The sequence below is a fragment of the Armigeres subalbatus genome, unplaced genomic scaffold (assembly GCF_024139115.2).
Source record: "Armigeres subalbatus isolate Guangzhou_Male unplaced genomic scaffold, GZ_Asu_2 Contig515, whole genome shotgun sequence".
Taxonomy (NCBI): Eukaryota; Metazoa; Arthropoda; class Insecta; order Diptera; family Culicidae; genus Armigeres; species Armigeres subalbatus.
In genome coordinates, this window is record NW_026943277.1 from 1194828 (window position 1) to 1212460 (window position 17633).

The window sequence follows — 17633 nt, forward strand, 5'->3', positions numbered from 1 at the left end:
ATCCTAAAGTGACTCGTATAATGCCGGACAGTCCCAGACAGTGAATTCGAGAGACTATGGAATCCGTAGAAAATCCCAGAATCCTAAAAGCATTTAAAACCTTAAGGGTCTGGAAAATGTGGGAAAATTGAAAATTGGTGTGATATACGAAATTAAGGATATGTCAAAATATTCTGAAGAGCTTAGGTCATGACTATTCTAAGATCGAACATTAGTAGGGGGAATGACGGCTTTGGCAGGTTTCGTTCTATTATTGTCAGGGGGTTTTCTATAACTAATTATGCTCAAATTTGGCCTACACATTCTTTGCATATCAAAGAATATTGTGGCCAAATTTCATAAAATTTGGTCAACAAAAACCCCCCTGGCAATAATAAAATAAAACCTGCCAAAGTCGTCATTTCCCCTATATCAGAAAATGTGTAAAATATTAAGTTTGGATCTGTAAAGATCAAAAAATCTGTAAAATCAACGCCTGATCCGTAAAATCAATCAGGAAAACGCCTGAAGCGCTTAAGAATTGAAAAAAACAGCTTCACCGTCTTTATTTAATGGTTTTCTAGACTGAACACTTTCGAAAGATGAAGGACAACGGACAATACCTAATAGACCAGTGAAAAATGTTTTGCTTATCGAAGAATTTCTACGACTGAAGCGGGAATCGAACCCTCAGCTCATAATACATAATATACTTATGTGTATGTACCATACGCTCAGACGACCGGCGCCGCAAACCGCATATAACTCAATAAATAAAGCTTTCATAATAAATAATGCATAAAAAGTCCCGGATTGATTCAAGAAAAAACCGGTCACTCTACTCAATCCCATATCGGTTTAAACTTTCCTTAAACTCGATAGTAAATGGCTCATAGTGAGTTGCAAAAGTCCCATCCCATTGGAGAAGCATCAGAGAGAATCGCATCATTAGGTTAAAGAAGGCAATTTTCGGATTGGAAATTGTCTCGACTTCCCTGGGCATAAAAGTATCATCGTGTTAGCCTCATGATATACGAGTGCAAAAATGGTAACCTGGCTTAGAAACCTCGCAGTTAATAACTGTGAAAGTACTTAATGAACACTATGCTGCGAGGCGGCTCTGTCCCAGTGTGAGGATGTAATGCCAATAAGAAGGAGAAGAAGGTTAAGAATGCATGATGAAAAGATGCAATAATTATTGGTTTACATATTAAATGTTTCACGTGGAATAAGGTTTAACAGCTTTACTCTCAAAATAAAGGAATTAAAGTATCGATAAACTTATAGTAATGAAATGTGCTTAATTTTTTAGTATTCCATTCAACATAAATAATAAATAACTACTTGACAGTGACAACATAATCGTTTTTGAATTTTACTTCAAATATATGAGTACTCATATGATACGAGTAGGTATCGATACTTTTAATTAGATATTTTGTGGTATCGATACTTTTATACGATACTACTTTAAAGTAAAAGTATCGATACCTCAGTGGTATCGTTTCATCCCTAATTTAGCTTTTCAGTCTAATGTAGGCTTCCTCCATCCTTTAAAAGTTATGTGCCATATTACAATGTCGTCGGCGAAACCAAATAACTGGACGGACTTCGTGAAAATCGTACCACTCGTGTCGATCTCTGACCTTCGCATTACCCCTTCCAAAGCGATGTTGAAAAGCAGACAAGAAAGGCCATCACGTGTGGGCACGTTGTATTCGCGGCATTTCTGCAATACCTGGCGTACGGCGAATTGCGCGGTAGTTGCTATTGCTATAATCCAGCTTGTCGCTCTTTTGTAGATCGGACACACGATAACTTTCATCCACTCCTGCGGCAGAACCTCATCCTTCCAAACCTTGGTAATTGGTCAACTCCAAGAGCTTTGATGTTTTTCAGCCGGCCGATGTTCTCCTGGATTTTTCTTGAAATCCGGGGCCGAAGGACGTATATCTTGCGTGCGTGCTCCCAGGTTCACTACCATACTGCCACCTTTGGCTGCCATATTGCCATTCAGGTGCTCTTCGTAGTGCTGCCGACACCTTTGGATTATAGATAGTGGAATATATAGATGAGCGAAGATAAATCCTCTGTCTCCAAACGAACTGTCAAACGTGTCTCCAAACGAGCATGACGTCACGATTTCAATGGAAACGTTAAGGGCTGTGACGTCATATGCGCGTGTGCACGGGCAAAAAAATCGACTTAGCCATGCTTTCGCTCATCTCAGGCCTGGTAGCAATGAATGCCATTCAAAATAGTGACTTAGTGACCAACGATGACTAAAAAAGTGACCAAATAGTGACTTTTAGTTTCAGGAAAAGTGACCAAATAGTGACTTTTGTATAAAGTTTATAACCAGATAGTGAGCAACAAGTTGCATTAGCATTGTTATGGTGTAATTCGCAGACTAAAAACTATGTAGCGATACTCATATTTATCATCAATCCATATCTAGAATGCTATCAGAAGAAAGAATCATGTCAAGAAGACAAAAATTTAAAAAAAAAGCACTGAGTTGGATATTAGGTATATAAGGTATTTGTTGGTTAAGCCAGAAGCTTGAAGTTTGACCATTATAAATCATATTTAGTAACACACCACAAAAAGTTATCAAGCCGGTGTCACGGAAACAGGTAGTGAGTTAGTTTAGTTTATAATTTCAACTACGATTTTGAATCAAGTTGTACAGCATTGTGGTAATAATGTTTGCTAAGACATCAAAACAGTCTTTGCTTTGGTAGGTCGGCCAATCCTTTCGATTGTTTTTATGTGTGTTTGTATGAACCTCGTGTGAAGAATAACTCGGTCTCTGTAAGAATTCTTAATGGGAAGTTAATTTAATGCAACTTCAACTGCTTGAAACTCACAAAGTTGCGGTTGCAATGCACATGATTTCATAGGGTACACCGAAGACAACGATTCTGTTGATGTTTTAGGATGGAGCGGAACTTTTTTCTGAGCTCCAAATTACTTTAAGTTTAAGAATGTTTATCGATTAATATTGCAACGAATTTAACATTTCTGTTCCTCGCATACAAGGTCTAACTTGTGGTGATCAAGATTTTCCATTTTGATTAAATTAATATAATAGATTTACAATTTCTAAATTTACTCCGGGAACTACTTCAGCGTGTTACGTGAAACGCTGAAGTAGTTCCCGGAGTAAATTTAGAAATTGTAAATCTATTATATTAACTTAATCAAAATGGAACATCTTGAGCACCACATAACTTAACTGTTTTTTTTGTTTGCAATACAATAAGTTTTGCTTAATATTAGATATTTGATTTACTTGTGTTACAAACTTTGTTTAGTTAAGTTTACTTTGTGTTACGAGTTGTGGCTTCGTGCAGTAAAAAATCCGTAGGAACGTTTTTATGGACCTTGTTATTTGAGGGACATCTTTGATTGACTTATGCCTAACCATTCATATAAGTTTTCAAGCATATCGTGATACATGTGACTGTTCTCTATGCTTCCAAAATACGTTCATAAAACAGGGACTATATACGAATACTTTTATGTGCAGAACATGCTAGAAAACGAATTTCAAAATTTAATTTTTGTCTATGAGTCAACGCACTGTGCGACCTTTTATGCTTGGCCCGCAACTCGATTTTGCACAACCTGTTTTTTTACTTACGGTCAAAACACTGTGGGAGCATCCATAAATTACGTAACGCTCATAGGGGGGAGGGGGGGTTGGCCGAAGTGTGACAAGCCATACAAAAATTGTCAATGGTTCATACTAAAAGTATGACATAGGGCAGAGGGGGGGTTGAAAATGACCAATTTTTGCGTTACGTAATTAATGGATCTTCCCTGTCCAGTCTGGCCTGTGCCAGAATTACTTTTGACACCCACCATAAACAATTTTAAAGTACTTTAAGTCATACTATCGCTCATTATTTTCCCTGCATAGAGAAACCTCACTCGACATCGGCGTTGTCATGTGATGTAGCTAAAACTGTGTTCACTATCTTAGTTACAGGAATAAATGTATGTTTTTATGAGCAGTTATTGAATAAAAAAACTGGATTCTACCCTACTCAATTCTGTACTCTGTACTCTAGGTCTGAAATTCATATTTTAACAAATTCCATTCGTGAAGAGCAATACCATAGTTGACCTGAATCGAAAGTAACCTGGCGATTCTCACAATACACCCCCGGAACTCATTATAAAGCCTTCGCTGATTTTCATACAAAATGGTCACGTTTGTAGATCAAAGTCTTGATTTCTAGCGATTCAATTGAGGACATTTTTGGCTTCCCAGCCTAAAATAACCTAAATTTTTAATTATTGACTGTTTTATGTATGCATGTTTATTGAAAAGGCACGTTCTATAAAGTATTTAGTTGTAAAATATAGTTGGAAATCATTATAAAGCCACTCCACTTGTATGGAGTTTCATATAGAAGAGGTGGCTTTATAATTATTTCCAACTAAAACGTGCCTAACATGCATACAAAAAACAATCATAATTTGGGATGCCAAAAATGTCCTCAATCTGATCGCTAGAACTCGAGATAGTGATCCTCAAACATGACCATTTTGTATGAATATCAGCGAATGCTTTATAATTATTCCCTAGGGTGTACACTTAGCGCTTTTAGCATAATACTTCAAATTTATACATTGCTACCAGATTTACATTTGATTCAGTTGATAATAAAAGTAGGTACAAATGATTTTTATTTTGATCTTTTTCCAATAGGCGGTGCAAAAATAGTGACTTTAGTGACCATTTTCCGAAAAATAGTGACTTTAGTGACTTTTGGATGCAAATAGTGACTTTTTAGTGACCAGCCTCAAAATAGTGACCAAGTCACTAAAAAGTGACTCGCTACCAGGCCTGTCATCTATAGATTCTACTATCTATACTTTGGATCACCTCACGCTCATTTGTAAGAAGGTTCCCGTTTATGTCCTGACACATATCGGGCTGTGGCATGTGGGCCTTACGTGAACGTGAACGTGAACTTCTCATAGAACTTTCGAGCGTAATTAGCGCGATACAGTTGCTTCGTCTATATCCTGCCTCGTTCGCTCTCGTGTGGTGTTACAGCAATCTCGCCCATGCTGCTTTCTTCTCTTCTACTAACTGCTCACATTCGCCGTCATACCAGTCGTTTCTTTGATCCGTGCCTAGTGCAACGGTTGCGGTATTGCGATGCTCGAACATGTCTCCAGCCATGCTGACAAAACTGTTCGCAAATGTTTATTTCTTCGATGTTCGAATACAAGTGATGATTTTGTGGTTAGGTATTTTTTCGCTACTCCTTCGCGCCAGCCAAGGCGACTATAATAATTAGGGTACGTTGATTAATCGAGAAAGGAAGGAAAGCATATCTCCGAATATCTACCGTCCTGTAGCCGCCCAATGTTTAGCCGCGGCGGGCAACTCCGACGCGCGTTGTACACCTTAACTGTGGCACATCTATACTTGCTGCGCACTTAAATGGGGAATGTGTTAAGTGTGCAACACTGCTACCTACTGCTCAATTTACTAAAACGCAGTAAGCTGGTGCCCCTAAGCTGTCAACTATTTTCTCATTCAAACTTTGTAACCTGAAGTAATAAAACCAGTTTTTCTTTCTATTAACATTAAACAGTTTTCCTCAAGTTATTAGTCCATGTCCTCAAGTTATTGAGGCCATTGAAATACCGGAGCGGCAAGACCAGCCGACACGCACGTCACGAAAGCAGAGAAGAAGAAACTACGGGAAAAACGAGCTAGGCAGGAGCGAGAATGCCGGTCGCTACTTATATCAAGAATAAGCGATTTCCAACTGGAATACGTTCAAGCCCGAAGGAAATCTGGCAAGCACTCAAGCGGGTGCCATATTCTCAGCAAACACGTTGGTTTTAATCGTTCCAAGGGGCTTAGTCAATGCATCAGCAACCATATCCTCGGAACATAAGTACTGCAACCTTATCACATCCTTACGACAAAGATCCTGTACGAACATTTGCTTTGTCTCAATATGCTTTGAACGTCTTGTCGTTCGTTCGGATTTTGCGAATGCTATACAAGACTGATTATCCTCGTATAATGTTGTAGGGTCTTCTTGTTTCACGCCGATGTCTTGTAGCACCCGCCTTAGCCAGATCGTCTCCTGAGCCGCATCACATAATGCAACGTATTCAGACTCCATTGATGAGAGTGATACCGAATTCTGTTTTGTGCTTTTCCATGATACTGCAGCTCCTCCGAACAAGAAAACATAGCCGGACGTCGATTTTCTGGATTTACAGTCGCCTGCCCAGTCTGCATCTGTGTAGCCTGTCAGCTCTAAAATAGATCCGTTGAAATACAACTTCTTGTTCACGGTGCCTTGCAAATATCTGACCACTCGTTTGGCAGCCACCCAGTCGGCTTCGGTTGGTTGAGTAACTTTGCGGCCCAATACTGAGGTTGCATATGCTACATCTGGTCTTGCATGAACTGATATGTAGAGCAATGCTCCTACTAGGCTTCGGTAGTCGGAATTATTAGTTAACGGAGAACTCTCCACTTCGCCACGAGCATAGCATTCATCCATTGGCGTGCGTGCCGGCTTGCATTCTCCTAAACCAATTCTTTGAGCAGTTCGCTTGATGTATCCCGACAGACACACACTGTAATTTCCGTCAATACAGTCCACCTCAAGCCCGAGAAAATATTTTAGGTTTCCCAAGCAAGTTACATCGAAATACTTTTTCAATTCGACATACACTTGGTCAATCAAATATTCGTCTTCGCACCCAACTACAATATCATCCACGTATAGCAATATGTATACCTTTTTACCTTTCCACTCCCGTGTGTACAGACATGGGTCGGCCGAACTCTGTTTGAAACCCATATTTTTGAGTACTTCATCCACACGGTTATTCCAGCATCTAGCGGACTGACGGAGTCCGTAAATGCTCTTCTGAAGGTGGCACACCATTTGTTCTCGACCAGGCTCAGCGAAACCATGAGGTTGGCGCATGAATACTTCCTCATTAAGATCCCCGTGAAGGTATGCAGTTCGGACGTCTAGATGTTTAAGGTGCAACTTACGATGGCTTGCGATGGCTAACAAAATCCTTAGCGTTGCATACTTGGCAACGGGTGCATATACTTCCGCAAAATCAACACCGAGTATCTGGCCGCAACCCTGAGCGACTAATCGCGCCTTGTATTTGACGGCATCACCTTCTTCGTTTCGTTTAACTTTATACACCCATCTGCTACCTATGGTCTTCTTCCGGGTGGAAGCTCTACCAGCTTCCATGTTCCCAGCTCTCGATGTGATGCTAGCTCCTCGTGCATTGCTTCCAACCAAGCGTTCTTTTTCGGACACTTAATTGCATCTTGGTATGATGATGGCTCGAACTCCTCCTGTGTACTGGCAGCATTTATCTCTTCAATAAATCGTATCGGTGGTTTTCCCTTGTTGTGTCGCTGTGACCGACGCCGTATGTCATCTTCCTCAAATCCTTCGAAATCAGACTCCTCGGTTTCGTGGTCCATAGGGAGAAAAACTTTATCCGATGCACTGAACCATTCTGCTTCGCTTTGATCATCATGAGCGGAATACAAATCATCCACGTTGACAACTTCTGAAGGATCTATCATGACATCCTTTCTTGGTGTTATATCCTTGACGGTCTTTTGGCCTGCGGGTTCTTCGACGAACTTTGCGTCTCGGCTGATCACCACCTTATCCGTATCGGGGTTGAGGAAGCGATACGCTTTTCTCCCTTCAGCGTACCCAACGAAAATCATACGAACACCTTTGTTGTCCAGCTTTTTCCTACGCTCTTTAGGAATATGAACGAAGGCAGTAGAACCCAAAACTTTCATATGACTATAGCTCGGTTTGTCTCCAAACCAAAGCTCATGTGGTGTTCTGCCAGTTGACGATGCCGGTACACGATTTAGAATATAATTGGCAGTACATACCCTTCGCCCCAATACTTCCTGGGTAAACCAGCCTCAGAAATCAAGCAACGTGTCATCTCGATAAGCGTTCGGTTCTTTCTTTCGGCTTTCCGTTTTGTTGTGGGCAATAAGGTGCAGTTAGCTGCTGGATAATACCGTTTCTTTTGAGCAAACTTTTCACTGACTCATTGATGTACTCGCCGCCACCATCACTTCTGATGACTTTCGGTACCTTCCCGAATTGCGTACGAACCATGTTGATATAGTCCAGGATTTTCTCCTCTACCTGAGACTTCCGTTGAAGCAGGTATACTACACAATAGCGACTATAATCATCAATCATAGTCATGATGTAACGATTACCCCCTGGTGTTTGAACATCCATCTGTCCACATAAGTGTGTGTGGACGAGATCCAGCAATACCTTTGATTTCGCTTGTGATTGTTTGGGAAATGGTAAACATGACAGCTTACCTTGACAGCAAATAGAACAGACCGAGCGAATACCACAGTCGACCAGCTTCAATCCGTTTCCTAGTTCTTCTCGTACAATCTTGCTAATGTCCTCGTGGTGGCGGTGTCCTAAGCGACGATGCCAAAGATGTTGACAATCTTCTCGATGCCGCGCAGCAACTTGCAGCGATCGTTCACCACGAAGCTTCAGTTGATACAAGTTTCCGTTTCGAGATCCAACGACGACAACTATATTATTCTTTCGGATTTGACAGCCGTTTCGATTAAACACCACTTCGTACCCTTCGTCAGCGATTTTGCTGACGGATAGCAGATTGTTCGTCAAAACTGGTACGTGAAGCACATTCTTCAACCTCAAATCAACTGCGCCATATTCACCGTTATCAGCTGCAAGCTTTCTGTCACCGATGCCTTCGGAGAACACAACTTTGCCATCTGCCAAGCATATTTGTTCCCGGTGCGAAGAATCAGTAATTTCCAATTTCGTAATATCTCCGGTCATATGCGATGTACATCCTGAGTCCAAATACCAAACGTCATCCGCCGCATCAGATCGTACACCAAAACACACTTGTCCATCTGATCCTGCTTTATTCACTTTTTGCTTTCTTTCGCCTGCTTCATCCCGATCAGGCGCACGGATTCTGTCATTTTGCTTTCCAGCATTTGTGATCTGCTTCCGTTGCTGATCTTGCTTGAACTTCCGACAATCCCGCTTGTAATGCCCTTCCTTGCCGCAATAGTGGCACTTAAACTTTGTTTTACCGGTATGCAGCGCAGATTACTCATGAAGCGATGGCTGCTGACCGTGTTCACAACGGCGTCTCCATTCTTCCAATAAGCGGCCTTTAACAAAATCCATTGTCAAATCTTCTTCCGGGCGCGATTCCATTGACATAACCAACACGTTATACGACTCCGGGAGGCTTGAAAGAATGACGGCAATTAACCAGTGGTCTGCTAACTTTTCTCCTATTCCGGTAAGGCGATTCACGAGCATGGTGATCTGCGACAAATGCTCGGCCATATTTCCCTTGTCCGACAAACGCAACGAAATCAGCCGACGAAGCAGGTAAACTTTCCCCGACATCGACTTTCGTTCGTGGTACTGCTGAAGAGAATCCCACATCTCCTTTGCAGTTGCTTTCTCCATTACATGGCACAATTGAGAATCCTCCAGTGCCAGACCGATGACCGACTGAGCAATTCCATCTCGCGATAGCCAATCCTTTGTTATGGTTTGGGAGGATTTGCTTTAACAACGTCCGCTAAGCCTTTTCTCCGAGCACTAACATAACCTTATACTTCCACAGGGGCCAGTTATGATCCCCTAGCTTTTCCAGCATAATGCTCTCGGACATTTTTCCGGCAACTTCCGACGGACGAAAACGATATTACCGCGAACCGAACTATCCGAAAACTGCTGGACCCATACCCTAATGGCCAAATTACACCAGAGGAACTTCCGAATCAGGCATTACTATTTTTCAGATACAAAAACGTGTGCTTTATTCAGTTTGGTTAAAATACAATGACAGTTTTCAAGAGTGCAGTGTGGCTAGTATTATTTGAAGTGTATCCGATCAAATGAAAATTATATTCCAACACTACTTTTGTGGAACTTGTTTGACAGTTGGTATGAATCAGAGACGATGGCGATATATATAATATCTATAAACAACGTCTCTGGTATGAATAAAAGCAGTAAATACTACAAATTGTTTGTAGTCTGCTCAGGAGCTTGCTACAAAATTATTCCATCGCCAGGATTTAAATTTGCCTAAATGGTAAAAGGTGTTTACGAATTGAAATAACCCCCACAAATTAAATTAACGATACGATTAGTGTTATTTATCAAAGTTTCTACGGTATGGTCGGTTTTTACTAGTTTTTTTTACGCCGGTCGTTTTTATGCGACGAATTATTTTCGAAATTTTGGGACATACGCTGGTATTTATACGGATTTTCTTGAAGTTTTTTTACGCGGTTGTTTTAAATGATCGATAGAAACGGTACGTCCACCACGTAAAAACCGACTTAAGTATATCGATTTTTGGAAGTGGACGTAAAATGTTCGACGAAACATTTGAGTGAATCGAATCACGAGGAGAAGCGGCGAACGGCAAATGCGATCTATACATCCGTGTAACAAAACAGCAGATTCCAAAAACCACGGTCAAAATGACTTCAGCTATAAACGATTATTTTCTATTTTTACGTACCCTGACTATAATAAAAAAAACGCGTAAAATAACTTTAAAAAATCCGCGTGAAAACCCACAAAGATCCCAAATTTAAAATAGTTGCGTCAAAATGAATTACGCTAAAAAAAACGCGTGATTTTAATACATATAGGGCACTGCACGGACTGCTTCGTCTCTTTCTCGCTGCAAAGAAATTTGAAAACAACAAGGCCAGTAAACGTCAAAATATATGAGGAACGAAAGAGAAAGATATGTTTCCGTGCAGTGCCCTATACCAGAGCAAGCGTCAGCGTGTCGGAAAATTGCCGAAAAAAACGTTGGATTCAATTCCCGAACTCAAGCAATGCGATGAAAAATATCAAGATTCTTGGACCCAGAATCATAATTTCTCTCACGCTAGGTTTTTTTACTTATTTGAATTTTCAATATATTATAATATATATATGGTAGGGAACAACTGCAACATGAAAAACAAAACATAAACAAAGCAAATTTTGACAGATATAATTTGTAGCAAATACTACTCTTTTATTTTTGAAATTAGTATTTACTACTATGTTCGAAAAAGTTTATTATTCATACCAAATCAACTTTACTACATGTGGACCTTACTACAAAGTAGTAACTACATATTGTAGATTTTACTACTTTTTATTCATACGAGCCATTGTTCTCGACCGTAGTTACGGCTACTTCTCAAATTTTGTACTCAAACGGACTCAAAGGAAAAAAGTTCAAAATGTAACGGTAAATGCCACAAATCAAGATACGATTTTCAAACGATTCTTAATCGCTGGCGAGTTTTTATCACTTGATAATTAAAAAGTAAGATCGCGGGTGAGTGTTGATCATCCTCGATTTTTTGAAAATTTGATTTTTCCCATCCCTGTTTCGGACGAGCGAGAACTTTTCACCGCCTGATCGCAAAATAAAAATACGGACAAAAATGTCCACAGGTGTTTATTTCTTCGCTGTTCGAATATAAGTGATGATTTGTGGTTAGGTATTTTATCTCTACTCCTGGCGCTGGCGTGGTCTCGCGCCAGCCAAGGCGACTATAATAATTAGGGTGCGTTGATTAATCGAGGGGAAGGAAAGTTGACGCATATCTCCGAACATCTACCGTCCTGTAGCCGCCCAATGTTTAGCCGCGGCGGGCTGCTCTGACGCGTGTTGTACACCTTAACTGTGGCACATCTATACTTGCTGCGCACTCAAATGAGGAATGGTCATCACGTTCAGTATAATGAAAAAAACAACTTAATTTTTCAAATACTTTGTATTATGATTCATACATTACGCTAGTATTGTTTTCAGTATTTTCATAGTCAATATCAGTTAATTTATACCGCATTGATTAAAATTATCATACACAGTCCTGCATAAATCCCACGTAATACGCATGACGGGACTTATCCTTCTTACATGCTTCATTCTTCTCGCAGAACAATCCATTACACGATTTATACGCTTGCTAAACATTGAATACATATCTATTGTACTAAAAATTATAAAATTACTCGAATCCAGATCGATAACGCAATAGTAGTGGAAGAAAATTTCAACTCATTTTTTAACAAAACCTATACAGAATATGTTCCCAGAACAAATTACCTTCAAACGAAGCGGTTGCGAGTTATTGATACACAAATCTAATCGATTTGTACTGGTAGTCTCAGATTCCAGATCCTCGCCTGTTTTGTACAAAACCTATTTTTTTACAATTTGGAAGTGTAATACTGTTCTCCAGCACGTTGATCGCATGATCAATTGATTATGATTCATGAACAAAAGAGCTATTTATCATACAAACAAATCATTCTGTAAAAGCAAATTAACAGTTATCGATATGAAGAAGAAGTCATAAGCTTACAAGGAATTAACAATAGCGCAAACAAATGTTTTATAAATCGTTAATCTCCTTAGAAAGCTTATGGTAATAATGCTGAAAATGTGAACTGTCCTGATTTTACGTGTACTAATTTTGTTGCAAATCTGTTTTGACTGGTATAAAAAATGACAAAAGTTTGATCTGTAACGCGAACATTCAGCAATTCCTACTATAACTAGGTGGTTTAGATTCTACAAACGACTTGAATAGCTGTTAAATGCATTGCTGATAATGCCGTTTCAGGGCAGCGTGCAAATTGGGTTTGTTGGAGGATTGATCATAAATAATAATGTATTGCAAGTTTCTTAACATCGGCTGTTTTTTTGTCAATATGTTACGTTACGATCGTAGATAAAATGATGCTACTTGATAAAACACTCATTGCTGTTTGGCTATTATCGGTATTATTATAATTCGATTAGGAATAGTTTTTAGTTCGTTTGTTTGAAACACTACTTTGAAGCATTACCGATTTGTTTGTTCTTGAATGATTTTTTTTTTTGTTTCTATAGGTTGACAAATAGCGTATTCATCTTCATCTATTCTTTTATCAATTTGTTTATTTATTGTGCCAGTATCTAGCACAACATCTATGTTGGCTTCTTTACATATAAATATCTATCGAAAAAATAAACAGCTTTACATAAAATTTACATACAGAAAATCAACAAAAATAGATTGCACTGTTTTATGCAGGAAAATTTCCATGCATTATCTTTTTATATTTTTCAAAATATCACTGAAATATGAGAATCGTAGGATAACGAATAATGCAAGACAAAAACTGATTAATTCATGTTCCAATTTTAGTTGATCGAATTTTCCAACCAAACTACGATAGATTTTTCGTTGCAGAGACAATCTCGCGGATATAGAAGAAATTGTTTATAATATGGAACGGGCTGTTGCTTTAATCGACACCTATCTAATTGAGCAAAACATAGATTTTTGAATGCTTCCAACACAGATATTGTTTTAGAAAAAGTTTCGTTTCAAGATGTCGACCATTTTATTCAAAGCACGTGGAAGATTTTTTCTGATATAATCGTAGCTCAACAACGAATCACAATGAATGGATCAGAAATTCAAACCTGATCAATGTTGCATTTGCGATCGCAATCTACACGAAATATAAAATATTTGTCTAAATTTAACACAAAAATAACCAACATAGCAAATTTTGCAAATGGACTTGCGATCATTATTTAAAAGATTGAGAACATGATTCTGATAGGAAGAATGCGGCTTGAGAAGGGCCTTTCCTATTATTGTCATGTTTCAAACTCGATTATTGATATAAAAACTATTTTCTGGACAAAATTGAGCACAAAAGAAAACCATAGATAAAAATCATGCGAAAGACGCAACTTCCACTAATTTTTATTCTTCAAATCTATCAATTCAAGTTAGCAAATTAGAAGGTCAATATCAACGAACCGAAAATCATAAATATTTTCTTTTGTTTTGCGAAATACGGAAAACTAGTTCGTAAAATATTTTTACACTATAAGGTTCAATTTAGAAAATTGTCTAAATGTATTCATTGACAAATATTGTTTTATCAACCGCTAATTTATAGCTACTGCCATCATTAAGCCTTCGACGATAATAATTTTATAGTTGATTTTTCTCTCTATCATAGCAATTTTCAATGCTTGTTTTCAGTATAGGAACGTATGGTTTATTTATAAAGAAAGCATAAAAATAAGTCTCTATAAAAAAAATTTAAAAAAAATAATTCGCTTGAAAACTTGTATACAAAAATAGAGAGCATCATACACATTCAGCTGCATATCTACAATTTTTACCTATCATACTTTACTTCTTGATGTTTTACTTAGTAAACATTTTATATTATATTGGCATTCATAATAACTTAAAGGAACAGGAAGCATCCAGACGATATTGCAGAGAGCATTATCAACAGATATTAATACCTACAAGAATATACTTCTACAGTAGATTCTACTTAAACCATCGTCTTAATTTACCAGCACGCAATTACTGCCACTGACCGACGCCAGGTTGACTAGGATACGGAGGATAGTTGTAGTTCGAGGGAGGTGGCGGCGGTGGATATGAATGGTACTGGGGATCTCCGGCAGAGTACGGAGCCCCCGCCGCCGGATAGTAAGGATACGCAGGAGGAGGGTAATAGCCTTGGGTTTGGTATCCCTGCGCCTGGTAGGGATACTGATAGGGATTGGCGCCGTTGTCGGGGATGTAAGTCGGAGGACTTTCGAAACTGCCGGCAGCGGAACCGGCCGCATTGCCTACAGGAGCAGCACTCTCCGGACGATGGAAAGCGGAACCATTAGAGCTAACTGCTTGTGTGGTGGCTGGTGCACTGCTCGGAGCAGTGCTGTTATACGAAGAATAAGGAGTAAAAGTGGAGGGGCTGGCAGATGATTGTAGATGTTGGTAGCTCGAAGTCGCATCAGCGGGATTGGCTGTGGCCACGGGAGGTGTCTGATAGTTTTGCTGCTGCTGGTTCGGTTGATGTGCCGAAGGGACCGGTGGAGGCGCGTAACCGTGGGATGAGGAACCACGGGAATGACTTCTTACCTGGCTGGGCTGAGGTTGTTGTGCTGTTGTTGATTGCTGCTGCTGATGGTAATAACTAGATGAATCAGTTGGAACCGTCGATGAGGACATAACGGTATTAGCGGTTGACACGGATGTCGGCGGCGATTGGTAGTAGTTTGAACGATTCACAGATGAGTTTGTGCTGTTGCTAGATGTGTACGATGAACCTGAACATACAATATACGGTACTGAGTTTCCTTACACCATTGTTAACGGATGTTATAAAAGCATTTAATGCTAAATAGTGATAGCAATTGATAAAAATTTTACTACAAAATGCAGAAAATAATTTAGCGGATGCTTTTATTCCATAATATTTTCTTGGTATTTTTACCCTTAAAAAACAAAATTCCGCGAAATTATTTTCTGAATTTTTTTCATTCATAATTCATAATTATTATTATGATAATATTATCGTCAAGTATCTGCAATAAACCATGATCGTTGCAAACAGTAGCAATTTTTCTGCATTCCGGGAGGCTTGTCCTTAATTTCAGCACTGTACGAACATTATTATGTCAAATTTAGGTTTTTTGGAAATGGAGTAGAAAAGCATATACAACATAAATATGAATTCAAAATTCACCACCAGATTTAATGTATAATGACCATAATTTAATTTCGATGCCAATTTCAAATACCGCCACATTTTTTAAGACACCGCATAAAATTTCGCACAACAAAATCAAGGTGAGATATGAGAAAAAGAAACGCATGGAATCAAATTGGCAGTGCTCGTCCTTTTTATGCTGGAACTCCAGATAAACCACTTGTGTATAAGACATTCGAAAATGTTTACACAAACAACTCAAAATAAAGAAAAAGGTTATAGGGGGACAAGGGGCAATATGAACACCCTAAGGTTCAATCAATATAAAATGTTTAAAATTGTATATACGTCGAATATTAAACAGCTACATGATATTAAGATTATATAATCTATTCACTAAACGCACATCTGTACAGAATAAACCTTGTCGATAGCAACTTATGTAGGTGCGGAGCCGGTTATGATGACATCGATCACGTAGTTTGGTTCTGCTCGGAAAACGACGTCTCCAGAGAGCAATTATTGGATACCCTAGTGGCCCGAGGTAAACAACCCTTCCAGGAGATAAGAGGTGTTTTGGGGGATCGTGATGTGGTCTATATGCAAGCCATTTATAGTTTTCTTTGTTCCTCTGACATAAAAGTCTAACACTTTTGTTTTTTTTTCTTTTCTTCTGAAAAATCTTCACGTCATGTTTACCTGAAAACAAATGTGGTTCTCATCCACCACACTTTTCACGTAAGAGTGACCTGAATGGCATGTAACCTGAACAAAACTTAGCTTCGGTGAGTTACGTGATTTATCAGGTGAATCTGACTGGATTTTCCAGTACTAATGACGTGAAGTTTGAAAGTAGTTACGTGTTTGATCAGGTGAACCTTACGTGAATTCTACGTACCGGTTACGTGAACTTTCAGTGAAAGCTACATGATATCAGGTATGCTTTGAAATATATTACAAAATTGTTTTTTTTTAAAAGAATGCAAAATAAGTTAGTAACTGCCAGCAGCCGTAAATAGGAAACCTCTTCGCGTTGCTGATGTGCTTGATGCGTTGAAATGCATTTGATGCAAAATGATGTCTCTAATATTAGACAAGGAATGCTGTCATTCGGCAATTGCACTTCGGAGTTATCGCTAAAACACTGTTGGAGAACAAATCAACGAATGTCGAATAAAATTTATCAGATTTGGACAGCAATGTTGAAACTAGATTCTTTCACAAACATTGCTGCTATTTCCGATGTTGAACCAATCAAAAGGTAGTCCATCCTTGGACGTTGAAATCTGAAATAATTTTTTTATGCTAACGCTACCGAAAAACTGTAGTTCTAGACTTCATGTAGCTTAAACTTCTTCCAAATCACTTTTCTACGAATCTTCTAAATTTCATGCGACTTCCGTTGATATTTTTTCCAAGGAGGGAACTGGAGGTTCGGAAAATTCTCGCCTAGTTGCACCTAAAATATCCTTTACCTCTGCGAAGCCTAACTATGTTTAGGTTATGTATCATTCATTCTTACGTGATTGTCAAGTCACTTCCACGTGAAAAGTATGGTGGATGATAACCACGTTTGTTTTCAGGTAAATCTGACGTGAAGATTGCTTACAATGCTGGTTTTCCGTAAATGCCGAAGCTGCAATCACACTAACACACTCTCACTTAAGTTGTTTACGAGTACATACAAACATATTCACCAAGATTTTTAGTAAAAGTTACGTGAATTTCAGGTGAACATTACCAACGTCACGTAGCAATCATCGTTTGTTCAAGACAGTTCAGTTACGTGATTTTTCACGTGAATATGACGTGATGATTATTTAGAGTGCATGCGAACCATTTTTCGAGCACGACGACACACCACATCGTCCCCGACGCCAAATGACCGGATGAGCTGCTGAAATTCCTTGATTATGATGATTCCCTGATTCCCGAATCCTAATCCCCATCCATCCTTAAACATTGTAAACCTAACCTCGAGTCACCACGAGTACGTTGGCTTATTTCCCTCAAGAAACGTGGCTCCGTAAAGTG

At 39.0% G+C, this 17633-nt stretch overlaps 2 protein-coding genes across 2 annotated transcripts in view; both read right to left on the bottom strand.

Moving 5' to 3' along the window:
- Window positions 1-5813: 5813 nt before the first annotated feature.
- LOC134204311 (uncharacterized) lies at window positions 5814-6830 on the bottom strand. The gene has a single exon (XM_062679133.1). It carries the CDS (start codon window positions 6828-6830, stop codon window positions 5814-5816), a length of 1017 nt encoding a protein of 338 aa, XP_062535117.1.
- A 5002-nt stretch (window positions 6831-11832) lies between these two features.
- LOC134204297 (uncharacterized) overlaps window positions 11833-17633 on the bottom strand; it is a 60524-nt gene continuing 54723 nt past the window's right edge. The window contains 1 exon segment of the mRNA XM_062679114.1: window positions 11833-15216. Within this exon segment, the coding sequence (XP_062535098.1) occupies window positions 14465-15216 (752 nt within the window). The 3' untranslated portion in view covers window positions 11833-14464.